Here is a 23,550-nt window from a genome sequence, read left to right as displayed (position 1 = left end):
CTTGTCATCAAAAAGCAAAAACATCTGTGGGTATTCATTATCTTTTTTAAACACACGGAATACGGCCCCTTGTACAGTGTTCGTGATAATACAATATTCATTTATATTTGCACCCTTGGGTACATTTTCGCAAAAGCGCATGCGTTGAGATGCGGACGCCATTCCTACGGTGTCTCACAGCATGTTTTGACACAGGCCAAATGTTTTCAATATCACGATAATGAGCCTTTGACACGAAATGACGAATTCTAAGTGTTATCAACAGAAGCTATGTGTGACCCTACCCTTATGATAGTGAAATCGTCAGGAATAAGGTAAGTGCATATAACCTATTCGTAATTTTAAGGTTTGTTATTGCGAAATGTAAACATTAGATGAATGAACTTAGTTTTCATACCTTGCAAATACTATTGACTAAATAATGAAAAAACGTGATAAAATGTACCTACTTGCTAGTAGCCTACATCTTAATTAAAACACCAACAAATTTAACACTTAGTTATACAAACAGTTGCAAAAATAGGTTAAGTGTGCAATTAGAATCACAAAGGAGGTTGCTTAACACAATTTCTAGCAGGTACTTACCTAGTACCTACGTAATTATTTTTTTAAAGTAGGTACCCGCGTAGTTCTATTTTTAAATTCTAGTTTTTTTTTCTAATGAGCACGTGCTAGGGGTGAATGAAATGAAATTGCGGCTCGTTGCTATGGCGACGTCGAGAGGGCCGAAGCCCTTTGAGTGCGCTTTTCCTCCCCCATAAGCAGATTGATAGTTTAGGGCTGCTTATTTATGTTACCTACCGCAGTAATTTAGTACAATAGTAGTCGTTATTAGCTTAGTTGGCTTCATTATTTAGGGGCAATTTACGGACCTTTGAATAATTGCTATTCTCGCTATAAGTGCCACTCCAGAAAATTATGTTATAGAGGAAAAAAATGTTTGTTTAGTTTACTTCGTATAGGCTCCCATACTACCGGGCCAATTTTCATGAAATTTGGCATAGACATAAAGTAGACCATGGGAAGGTCAAAGGATATTTTTTATCGCGTGAAAATGTACGATTAGCGAGATAGGTACTGTTTTGTTGCGGACGGAGCAGCGAGTAACTTCTTCTAAGGAAGTAGCTACCGCACTCAGTATATCTCTTAGATACTAAATTTCAGCAAAATCGGGGCGTGAAAAGACAGACAGTCAGACAGGCATTTATAATATACTGTGGATATGGACGACGACTCGGAAAATGCACGCCAGTGCGTAAATGGCGATCAAAGTTAAAACGCTGTTCATTTCATAAATATTTGTAACGAGAACGAAGTCACTTGATTTATAAACACGCTAACATTTGGGAGTTTGCCAAGTCTTTTTAACGTTAAATGTTACATACAACACTTTTGTATGAAGATTGCATTGAAGTTATAAAGAAAATACAAAAGGTGGCATTTAAATCAAATCGCAATACTTTGGTAGGTCTGTACGTAGACTTCAGATGGAGGAGTGTACCAATGATACATTTTTCAATCTCAAGTACCGTACATAATACGGAGGAGTGAGGACGTTCGTACGGTAAAGGAAATAATTAGTCCCAGACATATTGACCCGTTCATGCCTCTGAACTACGTGAACTATGCCGACTATGTCGCGACTCGCGTGTCGCGAGAATGCCGAGTGTGCTTGGGCAACCATACGGACATTTAAAAAATCTTGTCTCAGGACCTACAGTATTGGAATTATAGTTGAATAAACCGTCCACAACGGATGCAAAGGCCTTGTTTTGGCACAGGTTTTTAATACACAGTTCCTTAGATGTAGGTAAAACATTTCTACATTAGCCTGTTCATTTTATATTTCAACCACGAGACTTCTTATTTGGGTTAAAGCATAACAAATTGCCTCTTGTACTAGATTCCGAATTGTTTGATAAAGGAAGCAATATCCAAAACAACAATATTTCATGCAAATGTAGTTCCGCACGATATAGCAATTTCGGCATCGGAACACTCCCGGTATTAGCATGTGGAATATTGTGAAAAAACGTTGAATAATATTTCTAAAATGATCCGAATTCCGAATCTTTTACCACCCATTATTTTTGCGTCTAGCCATGATAATATTATGGAGGATTGGCCAGAGTAGGAACCGTAGCGAACCCAAACTTTTTTTTTTAAAGAGAGAAGTTTTGAGATAAAGTTAGTTAAGTTTGCGATTGATTTAAAGTCATCTGAGTATTAAGTAGGCTATCTACGGCAAAATGCTCACAATAAGCACTAGTGCCAGAATTCAAAACTTAGTTTTTTTTTATGAAATAAGGGGGCAAACGAGCAAACGGGTCACCTGATGGAAAGCAACTTCCGTCGCCCATGGACACTCGCAGCATCAGAAGAGCTGCAGGTGCGTTGCCGGCCTTTTAAGGGGTAATAGGGGAGGGTACGGAAGGGAATAGGGGAGGGTACGGAAGGAAATAGGGGAGGGTAGGGAAAGGAAAAGGGTAGGGGATTGGGCCTCCGGTAAACTCACTCACTCGGCGAAACACAGCGGAAGCGCTGTTTCACGCCGGTTTTCTGTGAGGACGTGGTATTTCTCCGGTCGAGCCGGCCCATTCGTGCCGAAGCATGGCTCTCCCACGTCAAAAAGGTCACGTCAAACGTTTACTTGAAGGTCCACGCATCTTTATTTAGATAAGTACTTGATTCTTGAAGTTTCTGGCAGAATGAAACGTAGCTAAGTGTATGTGTTAAGTCGATCGAAGAATCCAAGATGATTCGTTTAACCTTTTATCTGTTTCAGATACGGTACCAAAAGGTGAGGCCTTAAGTTCGTGCCTTACTCTTCTTTCAAACCTGTCCATGTCTCTGTCCTTAGTGCCAATATTTTCCTAGATCCTAGTCCTAGAATAGTCAGGTGGATGTTGCCACGATGTCCTTATGGGTGGGTCGGGAGTGTGGGGGAAGAGTGGCCCCCATCGCGACGGTGCTGTCGGCTAATACCTCCATGGAGTCTGGTATCGAAGCGGGCGTGGTGCCGACTGTTACTGGCTCTCTGGCGTCCGCCGGAGACTCCCTGGGTTCTCTGTCGAGAGCGGCGGAGCCCACGTATGACACAGACCATACGGACCTCGGCTCGGAGCTGGACGAAGCGGAGATTAGGAGGGAGTTGATGCATGACGTAAGTTTTATTCTGAGCAGTAAGCATGAGTTTAAAATTTACAGCTCCCCGTTCCGACACATTAGTGGCGGGAGTCCTGTGTTAGACGGATTTTTTAATATGAAATAAGGGGGCAAACGAGCAAACGGGTCACCTGATGGAAAGCAACTTCCGTCCCATGAACACTCGCAGCATCAGAAGAGCTGCAGGTGCGTTGCCGGCCTTCTAAGGAAATAGGGGAGGGTAGGGAAGGAAATAGGGGAGGGTACGGAAGGGAATAGGGGAGGGTACGGAAGGAAATAGGGGAGGGTAGGGAAGGGAAAAGGGTAGGGGATTGGGCCTCCGGTAAACTCACTCACTCGGCGAAACACAGCGGAAGCGCTGTTTCACGCCGGTTTTCTGTGAGGACGTGGTATTTCCCCGGTCGAGCCGGCCCATTCGTGCCAAAGCATGGCTCTCCCACGTCAGATCCAGGACATCCTTTTTCGTCATTTCAAATTGAGAATAAGAAAGGTATTATATTAACGGGAAAGTATTTTAATGCTGACTAAGATCAGAGAATGAAGACTTGAACTGTGTGTACAACCTTGATTAAATGAGACAAGGCACAAAACTGCTTCTGAATCTTGATCGATTGTTTACAAAGCACAATTGAATCTCATAAGATTTTGCTGTGTTGTATGACAATTTTACATCTCACAATCAACAATGCACCGACCTATTGTTTTGCTAATCTTGAATTTACAACTGCCACTGTATGTTTTAACAATCGCTACTCTTTTGTTTACAGAAATGGCGCCTCCTGTTTGACAGGGTAAGTCACTTATGACTTACTCCATTACTTAAAGAAATAGTTACACTATGGAAAACTTTTACAATGATTTTCCTTCACTATCAAGGTATTTTCCAATGGTAAAGACAAGGAACAAACATTATAGTTTATTAATTGCTTACCTACTATGCCCAAAGCATCAGGCTAGACGTAAAACTGCAAACGAGTATTTTAATTACGAAAAGGGTATGTATGGCGACTTGCCAAACTTCTTTATGACTTTGTGGCGGTACCCACAATTCGCCTAACATTCCTGCATCGCGCTATCGAAGTTTCGGAGAACGGCAAGATATATACAACGTCTGAAATGACGTCAGTGGGCTTCGGCCTGACCGAGCATGCTATCTCTCTCGGTCGGAAGATCTTCCTTTTCGGCCGCCACTAACAACGTTAAAGTCTCATGGTTTAAACCGTAACTAGCGGTCCTCCAAGAAATGTTGCTGCGAAAAGTCCTCACAAAACTGCTATAATTAATTGCGATGTCCTATGAAAACAAAATATTGCAGATATCCCAAACATTTTCACAGAAGGTATAAATTTTGACAGCTTCGTATACAGAATACAGATACGCATAGCGAATAACAATAACAATAAAAAGTTAATCTGGAAACGTACGCGCATATTATACGTTTTACGACGTGGCGATGGTTTCCAACGAATATTTCCTGTTTTTGCCTGATTAAAATGTACAGAAGCGGGGAAAAGGTTGTCGGTAGCACAAAGATAGAGGCTCACGTACATAGATAATGGCGGCCCTGATAGGCGCTTATTGTTTTTTGTTTTCGTTTTGGAGAAATTATCACATCATACATAATAATTTGTTACGATAAAGGTGTTTTATTTGACACACAAAAAGTTGGGAGTTCCTGGATTTTGTGTGTGAAAAAGTTCAGGAAAAAATTTGTAGACAAATCACTTCATCATCTTTTTTTTTACTTTATTACCTAGAACAAGGAAAAAATTTCATGAAGTTGAGAAGCTTGATTTTTGTATTGTTATTTGCATCTAAGTTGCATTTCAAGACACAACTTTTTGACGTTTTTCAAGTTTCGACCTCAGCAACTACTACTTTATTTTTTAATGGAGGCACCAGTATTTCTTTTCATATTACAGTTCGACCCCGAGGGTTTCGGCGAAATCCCATGGCCGGACTTTGTCCAGACGCTGCAGCATCCGGACTTTGTGGCGCAGGTCCCCATACACAAACGAGAGGTGAGTGGAATCCAATAACAGTGTAATAGGTAGGAAAACAGCTGCGTAATAATAGCATATTATTGATGTATGTAACTAGGGACTGTTATTTTCATACAAATACCATAAAATTGTATCGACGCAGTTGTCGTTTTTATCACAATTAACAGATAATCATCTTTCAGTAATTCTGTAAGATAAACATCTTACAGAACTTAATGGTGTGTACTATGTATTTGGCAAGATATATTTTTAATTGTACTTTGTCAAGTGTTTAGTAATCAGGGTTTCGTTAATTTAAACTACTTAAAGTGGAATCTAATTTCTTAATTTACTAACATGTTTAATTTTTTTAGATCCTGTTGGATAAAGCAAAGAGTGCGACGAGCGACGCCATCACGTTTCAGGAGTTCGTTAATATTGTGAGTACTCACTGCTAACACATACAAAATATATTATTTTTCAACCAGTAGCCACTTGCCACGCTTTTACTATGTATATTTTTATTCACGATAATTATATTATTATAGTACGGAAGCCCTAGAACAATTTTTTATTACTATGTATCAAGCAAATTTTTTGTGAGTCATTTTGATAGACGAACAGCATTTTTATCTACGAAAAATCTTGAAAGTGGTAGCTAACAGAAATAGAAAGGATTTCATACTTTGACATGATGGTCCTAAAATATGGATTGTTCTTTTTGTAGGACAATGTTACTATTAAATTATATAACTATTAACCTATCAATATACAAAAAATCTGCTTGTTAGGGTTCCGTTTTAGGACTCGGTAGTCAACCAAGTTTTGTTGATCAAAACGTCATTTTGCATAGATCGTAAAACTTCGTATCTTCATGGTCGACGTAATTTTCGTATGTGCATTATTATTGATAGTACATACTACATAATATTATGTAAGTACTTATGTCATTTTGCTTCAAAAATATTTTAATTAATTTTGTCATAAAGGTTGTATCTCCCTCAAATACGACCTTTTAGTCTTCAGTGGCTTCCGATGTTCCTTCTCAATATCTAAATTAATAAATCAAAAAGTAGTTAATTATCTCATAATGGATTTAATATATAAATGATACATGAAGGTAAATCCGTGCGCTATCAGCCCTGCCCGTACAACACAACTGAATTAAGATCTCGCGCAGATTGTGACTCACAAAATGTCTCATCGTTAAGGCGAAGCATCGAAATAAATTTCTGAAAAAAAAAAAACGAATAGCCAGTTTCTGAGTTTTTTTTTAAACTGGAGTATTCACTATTGCTTTTGATTTGCTAACGCCAAAATATCCATCGGTCAAAAATGTTATTGAATAGAAAACTACAGCCAGGAACCTCAGAAACCAGCGGGGCTAAAATGGTCGCTTTGAAGAATCATGATATGAATCATAATATGATTCATTTTTATAAAATCGCAAAATGCAACTCTGCTTGCAATGCCTTTCCTTATTTTTGTACTGATTTGACATTTGTCAGTTTGACAATTCATTTGCTGAATTGATTGAGAGGAATTGCTAAATGTAACCATTTTAGCCCCGCTGGTCCATAGGTCGTGTGAAAAGGGTCATGAATATTGGAGGCATACACTTCACGGAGCAAAATTGAGTATTAGGATCGCGTTGGGGATCTTTAGTTCCTGCCTAGACACCTCATACCTACGTCAGGGTAAAGATTAAAGAAGAGCGTGACATACCTAATGTAAGTGCATATGCATATTTTTTATGGATTTTTGGGGCGTACAAGTGAAGTATTTTTAGAGTTACTGCCATAATACGTAACTCAGTCCGGAGGTACAATTTGTTCTTTAGCTCCATTGCAAAACTCTTTTTACTTAAAATTGTACATATTTCACAAATTCAAATGACCATTATAATAATTTATTACAGCACAAGAGCCTTAGCTGTCAATAAAATGAATGGCCCCAAAGATATCTAAAAGGACTAAACGCGAACGAAAAAGTTTCGTAAACGATGAGTTTGAATCCTTATCTCCCTAATGTCTCGTCGATAACACAACAATTTATTAGTCGGAGTTTTTGTAGAATATCTCAAATACACTTAGTGAACTTACAATAAACTGCTGTTTGCTGTCATAAGCTCGTTGAGGACCGCAATAAACTAATATGTAAGTCCTTTATCTTAACAATGGCTGTTTCTGATTTGGCCCTTGTTAACTTCATTAGCGACGAAAAAAAATCAGTGACACAATACAAAAAAATATTTTGAAATTTGCGGTGTCTTTAATCTGTGGCTTGATATCGCATTATTTTGAAGGCTTAAAAAATAATGAAATAAGAAACAAAAAAATGTATCAATTGTAGATCATACAACATTATTCTTTGCTATCAATTACACCCTTACACAGAATATAAAAAAGAAAATCTTACTTAAAAAAAAAAACAAATCAAAGCGCTTTAAATATTAAAAGGACTGAGATAATAAATAACACCTTCCATACCAAGGGACATTATTAAGATATTATGAAAAATTATATGTCACGATTTACAGATAAGAACACCTTGGCTTGAATTAAGGAGCGTTTGAAATAATTATACCTTTAATTTATCACTATTATGTCAAATGACAGGTTGACCACGATTCATTAAGTTTATTTACATAAAGGTAAACCTAAACGCTTTATTTTGTACCTTTTAACTTTTAATAAAAACTTTGTTTGAAAAGTTCATAAGGTGTGGTAAATCAATTTATGCACTTTGTTAATATGTGCAAGAAAGAGCAAAAATACTTGTTCCTAGAAAAATCTTTATAACTCTTCTTTGGTGAGTATTCGCAAAAAGTAAACTTATGAAAATATTTTTGGTGAGACTTTTTTCTGCCTGAAAAAGATTTTACTGCACGTTATATGAACGGAAATTGAACTTTGAAACTAAAAATATAATAATTGCAGATATAAAACAAAACTTTCTAACTTCGACAACTCTTTTTAAGAATGGTTTAATTCATTAATTTTTATTTGTGAATCTCTAACTAAATTCTGCCGGTAGTCATCCATATAATGCATGACTCATGAGTCACCATTCTAAGAAGATGTTTACTTATCTCACACAATGACACCTCCTCCCATTGTCACGAGATGAAATTTGGGTGCATCAGTTTTGCGCACAATCTGTAGATTAACGTAAATCAAAATTAAATTCGACGCATAAAGAAACAACGAGGGTCCAAGACTCGAGTAGTGGGCGGCTACATGCATGTGTGAGTGTGTACAGACGTGCGGATGGAGCTGTATTAGTGCTTTCGGACGTGTATGAGTGTGTGGATGTGGTTGTATGAGTCTGTACGCGGCATTCTTATGTTAATCCGGCCGAACGGGGTGGGCTAAATTGTTATTTATATTGTCACCTTTATATTTTTTTGTCCTTACCGAAATCCTTACTTAAACTACCTAATTTTATATTTCATATTTGAATACTGATGTTCCTTATGATATGGGACTTAATTTTCTTCTTTTGTGATTGCATCAAAATGTTTTCGTCTTGGTAGGATATGTGCATCTTGTAAAACTGGTAAATATTCTGAAGCTGGACCTTATATTCTGTATAAGTAATTTAGTTATTATGGTAAGTATTTTAATAATGAATATTGAATAATTTGTGATATTATTTATTGAATTACATAAAGTCAATTTAAAATCATTACATTATAATAGCTAATGATTGGAAATTGTCTCAAAGGTCTCTCGCGATCAGCAAAAAACGGAAATAACATAATACCATTTACACTTTTATTAAAAAGTTCTTCTCACATTAATCTTAATTCTTATCAGAGATGATTTTTACGGCGGGGTGCAGACTTTTGAGATAAAGAGATTAAAGCGGAAAGCGATTACGTCTGATTGAGGTGTTCCATGAGTAAATACGTTTTATTAAGTAATTGTTTTTGTTCCACAAGAATCTCAGATGCGTCGTGAATTTTATTGTTTACAATTATACGGTTTTAATTGTGTGGAGTTTTGGTTTCGTTAATTTATATTTTTCACAGTTTATTCTCGAAATGCTTTTGTGTTATTATAAAATCGTTTTTGTGTGTGGTTAAATATTATGAAAGTAATAAAGTGTAATAACATTTTATTATATTAAATTATGTTCACATTTTATAGCTTTTTGTTGTGTTTCTCCATTGTCGCCTGTATTTTGAATGGAAACAACGTAATTTACATAACGCTGGGTAGCGCCGTGGAATCTTTTTATGGGTAATTTGATCTACATGTGAATAGCAAAACAAAACAATTTTATTTTGCCTTTAGTAATTTTTACAATTTCGATTTATAAAAAAAATAAGCTTAGAAACAAGTTTCGGACACGAAAAAAAATATCAAAGTTGCATCTACTAATTTTATCAATCAGCAATCAATACGTAAATGGCGGTATCTACAATCTACAATAATTCATAAAAAGTAAAAAGTCGTATCTGCATTTGATTAAAACTAAAAAAGTCGTATCTGCATGACGTTTGGCCAGTGGTGGTGAACCAGTGGCGTTCCCACAGTGCTCGCCACACGCCTTCACACGCCAGCACACGCCTTAATACATTTTCCGTGTTCCAGTTAGCGCCCCATAAATTGATTAGGTCCGCGGCGCGCTCAGAAGTTTTTTGTGGTCAGGTAGAGGCCGGCACGCTCGTATCGTCTTAAATATACATAACACTTGATTATATCGATTACTTTTTTAAAACGCTTTATCAATGTTATTGTTACGTTAATTATATTATACTAGGTATAAATGAATAGGGATTTTTGAAATAAGATTTTTAAATAAAGGATTAGAATTAAATAAAAGAAGACGTGTATTTCATTAAACATGAGAATTGGAAATTGAAATCTATGAAAGAGTATTTTAAAAGCCAAATTTTCTAAAACCATCGTGCGCCCTCAGAATGTTTATTCTGTATTCTCAGCGTGCGCCTTATGTTCTTCTGCCTCAAAATCTCACTCTCACAGTGCAGTCTGCAACACAATTCACAAACCTTCAATATTTTCATCGTTTTCTGTAAAAACGTGGTTTTCGCACCGCAACAACATTATTCACCGAAACCCAGTTAAATGTTAATCATATTTGATCTATGTTCAAACATACAATGTAACAATTATTACGAAAGTAGCATTTTGTAGAGTTCACGCCACCGGCTAGCTGAACCACATGTGATAAGGTTCAGCAATTCTGACCCGCCGCTGACCCCTGACGACGATTTGTTCATTATAATAATAATTGCTTAGACTAATTGTCTACATGTTTATTTTAACAATTATTATTTTACTACATACAAATTGTAACTTTAAACTGGTTTACGATATCTGCAAAAAGTGCAAACATTCTGTAGACTGTAGAGATTTTAGAAATATGAACATAAAATAAGTAATTTTATTATTTTCAAGTTTGGTTTATTTAAAAACTAGATGTCCCGCGCGGCTTCGCCCGCGTAAATTAGGAATTTCACAGAAACCGTACATTTTCGAATAAGAATAGCTATAAATACTCCTTTCACGTGGTCTACTCTATATAAGTGCCAAATATTGCCATAAAAATTGCTCCAGTAGTTCGTGAGATAAACCCTTTCTAATATTTTCCCCGTTTTTACCACATTTTCCTGAGTTTCTTCGGTCGTATTAGTCTTAGCGTGATAATATAATATAATATAATATAATATAATATAATATAATATAATATAATATAATATAATATAATATAATATAATATAATATAATATAATATAATACAATATAATATAATATAATATAATATAATATAATATAATATAATATAATATAATATAATATAATATAATATAATATAATATAATATAATATAATATAATATAATATAATATAATATAATATAATATAATATAATATAATATAATATAATATAATATAGCCTATAGCCTTACTCGATAAATGAGATATCTAACACTGAAATAAGTTTTTAAATCGGACCTGTAGTTCCTGAGATTAGCGCATTCAAGCAAACATACTCTTCAGGTTAATAATATTAAGTATACATCCTTTTAATTATCGCTTGACAAATTCGAGCCTCGATCTAAAAGACTATGAAAAGGCTCATAATCATGGAACGATGCATGGTATAATATTATGGTAGTGATGATGATGATGAATGTAATTTGCATAGTAGCATATGCTTTCCGTTCTTAAAACAACACCGAAACTCCCAAACTTGTATCTATAAAGAATCAGGAGTTCTCTCAGCACCTTCCGAACCAAGGTATACCAGGTATACCTCGGTGCAAAATGTTACTTGTTTGTAGTATAAGCTTAGAATACTTCTCACGAAACCGAAGTCACCACATGTTTCCCCATAAATTTTGAGGAGTTCCCTCGATTACTTATGGATCCTTCATCAGATCACCACTTTTGTGAATATAATACCAAATTGGGATGATACCCTATATAAATTTTGAAAATCGGTTAACAAACGACGGAGTAATCGTTGAACATTAGAAAACGAACATAACACCTCCCCCATTTTGAAAGTCGGTTAAAATTGAAGCCTATGTGTTATTCTGATGTATAAGCTATATTATTGTAAATTTTCATTAAAATCCGTTCAGTAGTTTTTGCGTGAAAGAGTAACAAACATCCATACATCCACACATCCACACATCCATACATCTATACATCCATACATCCAAACAAACTTTCGCCTTTATAATATTAGTAGGATATACCTTCTTTTGTTTGTGCCGGCCACTATACAGTGTGTACCAAAAATAAGTGATAATATTTTAAGGTGTGTACGTGTTTCTTGTAGAGAGTTTACTGTGAAAGTAGCAGCTCTGAAAGACGAAAAAATTTTTTCTCTTTTGTATGGGCAAGGGCCCGAGCGTCACGGGTTTCCCCATACAAAAGTGAAAAAAAATTTTGGTCTTTCAGCGCTGCTACTTTCACAGTGAACTCTCTACAAGGAACACGTACACACCCTAAAGTATTATCACTTGTTTTTGTTACACCCTGTATACTCTATCTCGATTCACGATTATAATCTCCTATTTAACATAGAACAATGTTTTTGAAAATATACCAAATCAACGTCAATTAATGTTGTGATTGGTCAGAAGTCAGAAATCAGGTTTCAGAACTTCAAGAATCAGTCGTTTGTCGTTTGATATTTGTTTGACATATACGATAGTAATTCTAAGTACCTATATGTTTATTTTTCTCTATGAATTCTATTTTGACAAATTGTGGACTGCATTAAAACTTTGGATTAAAATAGCAGAATTCTAAGTTACAATCTCATCAAATAATAACGATGATTTGATCAAGTTAGGTCTAGAAGGAAATATTTACACGGCATGTTTACATTAGCTCGGAACGTTTTGCTCCAAATCGCTATAATGTGGAGTTAATTTCCTGTCAGGAAATGACTTTTCCTGTCAAGTGTGTACAATTTCCCTTTGAGCTTCATCATCGTCATACCTACATGTGATGATATCGGCTGTGCACAATCAGGGTATATCCCAAAACCCATTCGATAGGAGTGTTATCTTCGGGGACGTTCAAAAGTTACGCGAGCTATTTAGGGGAAAGGGGTCTAGTCAAATCTAACCTAATCTCACACATGAGAAGGGGGTCTGAGAAAAAAAATCTAATTTTTTTTCGAGCTGTTATATTATGTAACATCTCTATATTATAGCTGCTGTGTGTGATCCGCTTTAGTTGGGTAAAAAAGTAAATATTAAAAAATTGTGTAGGGAATTATCGATTATACTATTCTATCTGTAAAAATAATCTTCAAAAACATACCCTTTTCTCATATTTTAAAACTCAAAAAAGTTTTTACTTTTAATTTCAATCATATCAACAATACACCCATGGTTTTAGCGACAATAAACACGGCGCCATAAAAAAAATGACAGATACGCCCTTGCGTTATAAAGTTAAAAAAAAAACGCGTCAAAGGCCCAATTTGAAGTACCTAATTCGTTAGCGGTGTCAGGGGCGCATTCCGCTCGCGAGTAGGTTTTCGTGTTCTCAAACCCCGTCCGTATTTCACTCCATATCTCGCCCATCTAAATTGAGATTTTATTGACGATTACTGTTCTATCCCGTATCGTTGCGATCTTGGCGCCGACGGCCCTTAGCCTTATCAATGTCCTATTTAAAAGCCTTATAATTGACATTTTTTCACGATTCCGAGAAGTTCGAACTCTTTACCGAATGTGAAATGATAAAAGCAGTATAAATCTTTTGAAAATTGTTTCTTTTTTTTAACGTCGAATGAATATTTTAGTCAATAATCACCATTTTCATACGTCTTTAGGGTTCCGTACCCAAAGGGTAAAAACAGGACCCTATTATTTGTTTTCATTACTCCATAACCCATGATAATTCTAAAGTAAATAATATATTTTATTCAAATACCTTTAGCTTACTCTTTATTCATTGTTACAAAGAACATGCCGGGTTATTTTATTTACTTACCAAGTGACTGAAATACTGATTTACCGCCTGTTATGTCTTAAGCAATCATAACTAAATTAATTAAGCTGCTAAGGGGGTGTCCACTAACCACGCAAGGTATTTAGGCCAACCAAATATCACCGAATCTCATAATAGCGGTAGCATCTCTCGCAATTTATGGACTGACTTTTTGCCATTTAGAACTTTTCGTGCGCGATTCCGACGCGCACAAAACATCCTTTTCTAAGTGAAGTATTTATTGACACCGATACGAACATCAATATCGGTATATCGCCTATTGTCTCTGGACAATGATACTCGAGGTATTCCGAAGTGATTTGAATGTTTTTCCCCCCTGATTGCCATCTAAAAGATCTCATCAGTATTATCATACAAAGCGCGGGATGATCGTGCGTGTCAGTTTTTTAAGACATTATGTCCTCTACAGCCTTCTAATATTGGTGTAGGGTCAGGAAAACAAATGAAAATATCTCTAAAATAAAACAAAAACGGAAGAAGAAATAACATAATGTAAGCACGTATTATGGAGGTACTTAAAATGAAGTGTCAAATATTATAATTCTTTATTCTGTCTATTTTCAATCTACTTCTAACATGGAGCTACAAATTTTGATTTTCAAGCCAATTTCTGTTGGATTAAGAAGACAAATAGGTACGTTTAAAATAATTTTTAGACTTTAATACTTACCCCTGTTATAAATATTCTTATGATACTTCAGACTTTTCAGATTGTATTTTGCTGGCTGTATTCTAATCTAAAAACCCACGTATGTTAGTCAAGATTAAGGGTTAGGAATACTCAGTCGATTTTCATTTGTTACATTTTCGTTGTATATCTGTTACTCTTTTTTATTTGAACATTTCGCGACAGAAATGTATGTGTGAAAGAGTTTCAGTTATGTTATGGACGTGCGAAAAAAGATAACATTTTACTGTATTAAAATATAATCCTTAGATACTAATATTATAAAAGCGAAAGTCTGTCCGTCTGTAACCTCTTCGCGCCTTAACGGTAAGCCGTTTAGATGAAATATGGTATAGTAACTTGGTAATACGTCTTCCTTTCGCCATAAACAATTTTCGGCGCAACGGTGGCGTCCCGCTCCATACGAAATGTAACAATAAAGGTATTCAAAGGGTTAAAAAAAGTCAATTTTTTATGACGTAATAGTCCGTAATACGTGAATGGCCACACAATGTGACTTCGTCCTCGTGTTAATCGATTCACTTGTCTATGCTTCTACAAAATTGTGACGTCACGACTTTCAACCGTGCATAATCTTAGGGGTTGATGATGGGACAGTTTTACCCCACACCGCGTTACAGTGATTTCACGCGTTCACAGTTCACACGCACCTGTGCTAATGCTAAAGGGTTAAATTCGACGACGACCGCACTCGACGCGATGAAAGTTTTTTTTTATTACAATAAAGTAGGCCATGAAATGGAAACAAAGGGTTATGAAAGTGCGCACGAAGTCTAATAATGGATCAATAGAGTAAACTACCCCGTCATTAGCAGTCGTACTGTTATTGGCACTTTATTTTTAAATACTTACTGTATAATAATGAGTAAACAATTTATACAATAAGGCCTTTTTCGAAAAAATATTGACTATCCTTAATCTGTCTACGTAATTTAAAACGCTAATTATGAAATTGGCTGTTTCACCAGGCTTTGACTAATACTTTTTTATTCGAGCATGTAGATACATCCTTTTGTAGTCTTATTTATTGTCATATAACGGGAACCACTCAAATCGTACTGTATAACAAGTTACGCGACGTAGCCCGTAGGTGGCGTAAGTGCAAATACGACATTTTACGACTGTCGTAATAATGACAACGAAATATAAATTAGTGTTGCCCTCCCACTGTAAAACGTGAGTACAATTAGATCAAAGTTTTTACGAGGGGAAGTTTGATTCATAAATTGGCAACACCAGTGAATGAACTCTGCAGCCCAAATGGGGAAAGATGGTGACATCATACAAGAACATGAACATAAAACATATTTTTGACCGATCTCAAAAAAGGAGGAGGTTCTATGTTCGGCGGTGAATTGTTTTTTTTATGATAATGTTCATAATTCAACAAAAGTAAATAAACTTTTAATAAATTTAGTTGCGTCTTTATAAAGAAAATAAAGTCTGTGATACATAAAGGGTATAATATTTATTTAGTGCTATTATTATTTATTATTAAGAGTCTAAATTCTGGATTCCTAAAACTTATTTTTTATAGCGAATAAATCTAGGGTGAAACGGTGAAAAAAAAATTATATCTTGAATATCGGGTATTACAAAACTAACTGATAATACTTTAAGGTGTGTTATATGTCCGCTGTACTAGCGCTAGAAGAGTAAGGGCCTGTTTCACCACTTTCTGATAAAGTGCCTGATAGGCTATTCACAACTTTTTTGACAGATTCTCCATACTTGATCTGTCAAGTTAATTGGTGGATAGCCTTATCAGGAAGTGGTGAAACAGGCCCTTACTCTTTTTTCTTTTTGTATGGGCAAATTCATGACTTTGGAGTATTTCTCAGATAACCATAGAAGTCAAAAGTAACTCTTTCAGCGCTTCTACTTTTCAGTGAACTCTATGCAATGAACACTTCTGAACCCAAACTTTCTTTTTCGTGACACTTTATTTGTTATTTTATCTGTGTATCACAGTTATAAGCTATAGAATACAGAGTATAAGACTATACTGAATTAAATCTCTGACTACACCCGGTGCGCGCACGCGACTTACTCTGTTAATTACTTGTTATTAAGTGATCACCGATACTGTTAAGAGGGAGTCTATCAATTTTTTTTTAATATCTTCAGGAAGAGTCTATGCCTATACGTTTTTATTTTATCTTAAAGATCTTTCTTTGTTTTATGGTCGGTGGATTGGCGGGGTACGGGGCACGGGGCAGTCATTTTTTTGCGATTTTTGAAGGGTAATATTTTTTTATTTATTAGTAAATTGAGAAAAAATCTACGTAGAGGCATAGCTTAACAGATCTCAATATTGTATAAAAAATTATTTGTCTAGACGCATTGTCCAGGGAGTAAATCGGGGAATACGTTTGTATGGAAAAACAGTGTTAGCGTACCCTCTTAACGTATTGATTAAAATGTCAATTTCTTACATATAACAGTTTTATTGTGTTGTTTTATGGATGTTATAAATCGATTGAAAGCTTAAAGCTCGATTCATAGGGTACATAGTTACATGCTATAATATTATATAATATATTATAATATAACGGACTCATAAAGTAATTAAGGTAAATATGTTAAATATTATTTAAAAACGTAAACGCGATATATTCAACATTATTTGCTTATATAAAATAGGTATTATTGCTGAGTCTCTAAAATAAATCTAGCAATTTTTTTTAAGAGCATAGTTGCTGTCCCACTGCAGAGGATACTCCCAGTGTTTTTATAACGTAGGCCATAATATTTGCATTTAAAATAGAGTACCTAACTGGATAGTTAGATAATGTATCTAACTTATTTCTTGTAACAAGTGATGTTTATTACGGTCCGATACAAAATAAAGATTATTTTAAACTCAAAGCGTACAATTATACATTCCCCCACCTGTAAACAAAACAAATAGTGTGACTAAGGAAGCTTTCAAGACGTTATTTACGTATCCTGATAGACCAGACACCAGGACCAGTGTTTGGACAACAGAAATAGGTACAGTTGACTGATTGAAATCGCTACTGACTGCAACATAGGCGCATCTTTCATTAGATGCCTCCGACGTAAAATATCGTATGTCCAAAAACTCAATTTTACAGGAGATTTGAAGACATAATTATTATTTAAATTATGTTTTCAAATAACCGGCGTGAAACAGCGCTTGCGCTGTTTCGCCGAGCGAGTGAGTTTACCGGAGGCCCAATCCCCTACCCTATTCCCTTCCCTACCCTCCCCTATTACCTTCCCTTCCCTACCCTCCCCTATTCCCTTCCCTTCCCTACCCTCCCCTATTACCCCATTCCCTCTTAAAAGGCCGGCAACGCACTTGCAGCTCTTCTGATAGTGCGAGTGTCCATGGGCGACGGAAGTTGCTTACCATCGGGTGACCCGTTTGCTCGTTTGCCCCCTTATTTCATTAAAAAAAAAAATTTTTTTTAATTTGTCTCCTGTAAACTACCCTGTTAAATTGGGATTTTGGACGTATACAATAAAAAATCTTAAAATGGCAACATTATAAACTTTCGCGTTGCATTATAATTAAACTTTTTAATCGGGACTTAACTCGTCCTCGTAGTTAGCATTACTACTTAAATAAGTCGCGTTAAGTCCCGTTTAAAAAGTTTAATGGCAACATTACTTTATTAAGTGTCGTTTATTAAGTGTCGTAGCTCGTAGGTATAAGTCGTAATAGTTGTCCTATACAATTTTTCAAGAAAGCCGTATAAAACACATACGACTTTTTTCGTTAGACCCTTATCGAAAACATCGGTGCATCTATAATTTCTAAAGTGCTCTTATACTTACGTGGTTATTGTTTTAACGTATGTAATTTCATGGCAGGTGAACAAAGCAATTAGTCAAGATGTGAGAGTAGAGTAAGGAAGATATAGATCTTCTCTGCACCCTCTGTTCTCACGCCAGATAATCTGTGCATAATAATTACACTAATCAATTTCTTAATCTTCTAATCATTTGAGTCGCAGTTGCAACCCGAAAAACTATAAATTCTTTGCAATAGTACAACAAAAAGAGTCACCAACGAAGAACATTTACTACATATCTAGTTTATTTTCAATTTCAAAGCGATATAAGGACTTGTATTATACAATGCATTACTAAAAATACTAACTACGGGAGTGCTAGCAGAAGTGTAATTACATGAAAATTAACTTCGTGAATTTTTGAATATTCAGCAATACAAAGAGAAGTGATGTGGCATTCCTTTCCTATTCCGCGCCGACCGTCCACCATTCCACCGTCTTATGATTTTATAATATTTATTTATATGAATAGCTGCGGTAATAGCCTGCGTTTGCAACTGCACAAATTTTTCATGGCGAAAACATGCCTTAGTATGATTTTATACTTATTTATGTGATTAGCCGCGGTAATAGCCTGCGTTTACAACTACATAAATTATACGAAAACATGCCTGCCATACAGCCTGAAAAAAAATGTAATGCAAATGCGCGTTTAGCGTCTGTCATCTGAACATACCGTCAGTTGTTAGGAAAACCGTCGCTCGCGAAGCTAGTTAGTAGTAATCAGGTCCACAAACAGCGGTAGTTGTTTGACGGGCACATTAGCGTCCACGCCTTTCCCACGCCCACACACTGCCCACACTATCACTATTATATCTTCATAACTAAATGTTGACCGTATATGTCGTCTGTGTTTTATTGTTTTGATAATTTTCATTATTCCTAGATAGTTTCGAATCTCTCATTATACATAAGTAAAAACGCATTGCGTATCTATAGTAATTGCTACCATATAATATTCGATTATCGAGGGTTCATGACGGAAAACCAAGTTTTCGTTTTGCAAGTCTTGGGTTTACTCTACCTAGCCATTTTCTTTAATCAATCGTTGTCCTATTTTTAAGACTTATATTTTTATTTAATATATCAATCACATTATCGATTTTACAATCGAGTTTCTTTTCAAATGTTTGAAATACTTCTGTCTTCTATACTTTAAATTTCAATCGATTGAATGCTTACAAACTTTAAAGAAAATACTTATAGTAAAATAGGTGTTAGAAGATTAGGGCCACCCGAATCTCAATGAACAAAAGTGACGATTTCTTTATACTAATGTAAAGTAAACATGTCCAGCAGTGGGGTATTTAGTGGGCTTAACAATGTGGATTAGATGCGACTTGTGTGGTGCGTTTCCGGTACCAAATCGACCGGAAATTGTCACCTTAACTGAGATTTATAAAGGAACAAATTGTGCCAGAAATACATGTTTAATCTTATGTAATTTATGTTCGAACTGAGATAATAGATTTTTCTTTTTGTTTGTTCCGTTATTTAACTTATTTATGTAAAAAATCCCTGTTCTTTGATAGAGAGAAATGTCGAGTTTTATTTAAATAGATTATACGTTGCTGTTTCATATTTTTCTGGCCTCTCCAAATAAGTTAATGATGGACAAGCGATAACAAACGTAGACAAGGTGTAACAAAACTTAGTGATAATACTTTAGGGTGTGTACTGTGTATAGGTCCCCTGTATAGAGTTCGCTGTGAAATTAGCAGTGCTGAAAGAGTAACTTTTTTTAGTTTTGTTACATTCTGTAGATAAGCATTTTCGTCCCCGATTGCCTGTGATCGATGTCGATTGTGCAAACAGCTTCACAATCATGGTTTTCTATCATGTCCCAAGTCCCAACGTATACATATTTTATTTTATTTACTTTAAGATTGAATTTCACCTGTCCAAAACGACAATTTTGTTTAATGGCGTTATATCCATATTGAGCGTAGACAAGTATGTCATCGGTGGACAAATTGGGCTTGGAAGACGTGGCCATTATGACGGAGAGATGTGAGATCAGCCGCCAAAATCCGAGCCCACACGAACAAGATGTAGCTCGGTACCTACTTCCTTAGAAATACTGAAATAGTTTATTTAGAACGTCCCTACTAAGTATATTATCTAGTACTTTTATCTATAAAAATTAAAAATTAAGAACGAATTTTTGCCATTTGTTTGCAATACAATATTTTTACAACTTAAAATTATTAATTTTTTATTCTTTATAAACACCTAGCTTATAAAAAATTTGATTTGCCCACCCTGGCCCAGAACCTGGGTGATTTGCCCCCCTCCCCCCCTCCCTGGCACCAGAACCTGGGTAATTTGCCCCCCCCCCTGGCCCAGAACCTGGGTACGCCCATGGCCTAGTATGTTTAGACACTAAAATAGTCAATTTGATTGTCTGAAAGCGCTGTCTCGACTATCATGAGTATCACCACTCGACTCGGTGAGTCGGTACTCGGTAGGTGTGAACAAGGCATTAGAAGTTCGTTTATCTATTTCCTAGGAACTAAAGTATCTCTCCAAATTTTATTCAAAATTGGTTCAGCAGTTAAATTGTGTATGGATAACAAACTTTCGCGTATATGACATCTATATTAGGTAATAAATTGTATTGCATAATATTACCTCTAGTACTCTCTTTGTAAAAACAGGCGAAAATTTAATTAAGACACTTGATGCCTTTCCTTCTTGTCTTTAACAAAAGGAAGGAATACGAATACATAATTTAAAATATATTATTTTTAAGAGGTAAACCAAGTAAACAAAGAAGCAACTTGATTACAATTTACAACATTATATTTTAAAGTAGTAAATAGTAATGCCACGTAAGTAATGCTTACACAATACACGGTCAAGCGGAACAGAAACAAGTGAATGTAGCGTAGGTGTCACCGATCGTAGCCAATATTTCATAGACATTAGTGGCCGAAAGAAAAAAAAGTTTTTTATTTTTTTATTGACAGTCAACAGGTACAAGGTCCGGTGGCCAAGGTCTTTGTCGGCGTCCCCTGCTGATATGTCCTTATGTGAAAAATTACACAAATATACACATAAAGGTCACTTCACACGAAGAATGTAAAGTAGACCGTGATTTATAGGGTGGATAATATTATAAATTAAACCTTTAAAAGGTTCGTCTGTGAAGGCCGCACGTAAAAAATATTTTTTACGTGCGGTCTTGAAATGTAATTTGGGTGAAATATGAAATTATTGTTTATAATTAGCTATTTCTTATGTCTATAGTCTACCATAAAAAACTTTGTCTACTTTCTACAATACCAAAAAAGCTTTTTCTCTTTTTATGACTCGAAATTTACACCACAAATGAAAAAAATACACAAACTTTTTATTACTATTCGCAAAATACCGCCTTAATCCATTTTGCATCGCATCTGATGTGTGAATCAGCCCTAACTACGAAACCGAATAAATGAAAACCATCTCTTTCATTTTATAAATAACATTTATATTTCCTTAACACATTTTAAAGGGATTTACTAGGTTATTATTATTTGTCATAGTACATCTCTATAAGCATCCCGGTGGCCCTGTCGTATATTACAACAATAAATAAATAATGGTCCCCCGTTTAGATGTGAGGTTTGATAAATGTCTATATTGATACTAATTCCTTTACACTCGTAAAAATATTTGTCGCGTTTGAGTTTGGGCGGTATTTCTGAAGTAAAGGTATATTGTACTCTTTCAGCGATTGATTCATAGGCAGATGGTAGAGCTATATACGCTACTAGATGTCCCGCGCGGCTTCACCCGCGTAAATTAGGAATTTTACAGAAATATTTCCCCCGTTTTTCCCACATTTTCCTGAGTTTCTTCAGTCGTATTAGTCTTAGCGTGATAATATAATATAGCCTATAGTCTTACTCGATACATGATCTATCTAACACTGAGATAAGTTTTTAAATCGGACCTTTAGTTCCTGAGATTGACGCGTTCAAGCAAACATACTCTTCAGGTTTATAATATTAGGTAGCTATAGATTTTTTTTAATTATCGCTTGACAAACTCGAGTCTCGATCTAAAAGTCTATGAAATGGTATAATATGGCAGTGATGATGATGATAATGATGATGAATGTAATGTGCATAGTAGCATATGCTTTCCGTTCTTAAAACAACACCGAAACTCCCAAACTTGTATCTACAAAGAATCAGGAGTTCTCTCAGCACCTTCCGAACCACGGTATATCTCGGTAAAAAATCTTACTTGTTGGTAGCATATGCTTAGAATACTTCTCACGAAACCGAAGTCACCACATGTGACTTTCCATGTGACACCACATTCCCTATAAGTTTTGAGGAGTTCCCTCGATTACTTATAGATCCTTCATCAGATCACCACTTTTGTGAATATAATACCAAATTGGGATGATACCCTATATACCAAAAGAAAAATTTTGAAAATCGGTTAACAAACGGCGGAGTAATCGTTGAATATAAGAAAACGAACATAACACCTCCCCCATTTTGAAAGTCGGTTAAAATTGAAGCCTATGTGTTATTCTGATGTATAAGCTATATTATTGTAAAGTTTCATTAAAATCCGTTCAGTAGTTTTTGCGTGAAAGAGTAACAAACATCCATACATCCACTCATCCATACATCCATACATCCAAACAAACTTTCGCCTTTATAATATTAGTAGGACTAGTAGGATTTGGTCAGGTAATGCTAAGCTAAAGTTAGTCGAGATCTTTAAATGACTTATTTCTTTATTATTAGTATATGACTGTAATTGTAGAGTCAGTAGAGTATAGAACCTAACCTAACCTAACCTCATACCAGAGTGCAGGCTACTATATATAAAACTCAAAGGTGGCTGACTGACATGGTGATCTATCAACGCACAGCCCAAACCACTGGAGGATCGGGCTGAAATTTGGCATGCAGAAAAGAAAAGATTTTGATAAGAAAGGATTTTGATCAATTCCACCTCCAAAGGGTTAAAATAGGGGATGAAAGTTTGTATATAATAATACTTCTTAACGCGGCCAATCTGGGTTACTCCGTACTCGGTGGTCGGTGCTAATTTGTCAGAGAATCACGACAAGATCAATAGAAATAACAAGAAGTTAATCCCTCTTAGTGCCCTATTAACATTAACCAAAATATTTTACTATCATCCGAATTTTCAGAAAGGTACGCGAGAGTAAAGGTCACAGACATGGCTGATGGGTTTGAAGTTTGAACCAATGCCAGCATGACGCAAAGACTGACCAGACGGACGGCAGACGGTTGTTGCGAAATGTACTGAGTGACATGTGACTCATTAGTCATTGGTGACATGCGAAGTGAGAAAATGGAGTCGTCAGTCGAGAGAGTTGGGATTTGGTTACAAATGCGTTACTGACATGTTTTAAG

General features: G+C 35.6%; 1 protein-coding gene across 1 annotated transcript in view; it reads left to right on the top strand.

Moving 5' to 3' along the window:
* Positions 1-188: 188 nt before the first annotated feature.
* LOC121732200 (rhomboid-related protein 3) overlaps positions 189-23,550 on the top strand; it is a 154,915-nt gene continuing 131,553 nt past the window's right edge. The window contains exons 1-5 of the mRNA XM_042122000.1: positions 189-314; positions 2,786-3,163; positions 3,933-3,956; positions 5,088-5,186; positions 5,522-5,587. Coding sequence (XP_041977934.1) covers positions 2,915-3,163; positions 3,933-3,956; positions 5,088-5,186; positions 5,522-5,587 — 438 coding nt within the window. The 5' untranslated portion in view covers positions 189-314; positions 2,786-2,914. The remainder of the gene's footprint in view (positions 315-2,785; positions 3,164-3,932; positions 3,957-5,087; positions 5,187-5,521; positions 5,588-23,550) is intronic.

This window comes from Aricia agestis, chromosome 12, assembly GCF_905147365.1.
Source record: "Aricia agestis chromosome 12, ilAriAges1.1, whole genome shotgun sequence".
Classification (NCBI taxonomy): Eukaryota; Metazoa; Arthropoda; class Insecta; order Lepidoptera; family Lycaenidae; genus Aricia; species Aricia agestis.
This window is presented reverse-complemented; position numbering and strand designations above follow the sequence as displayed.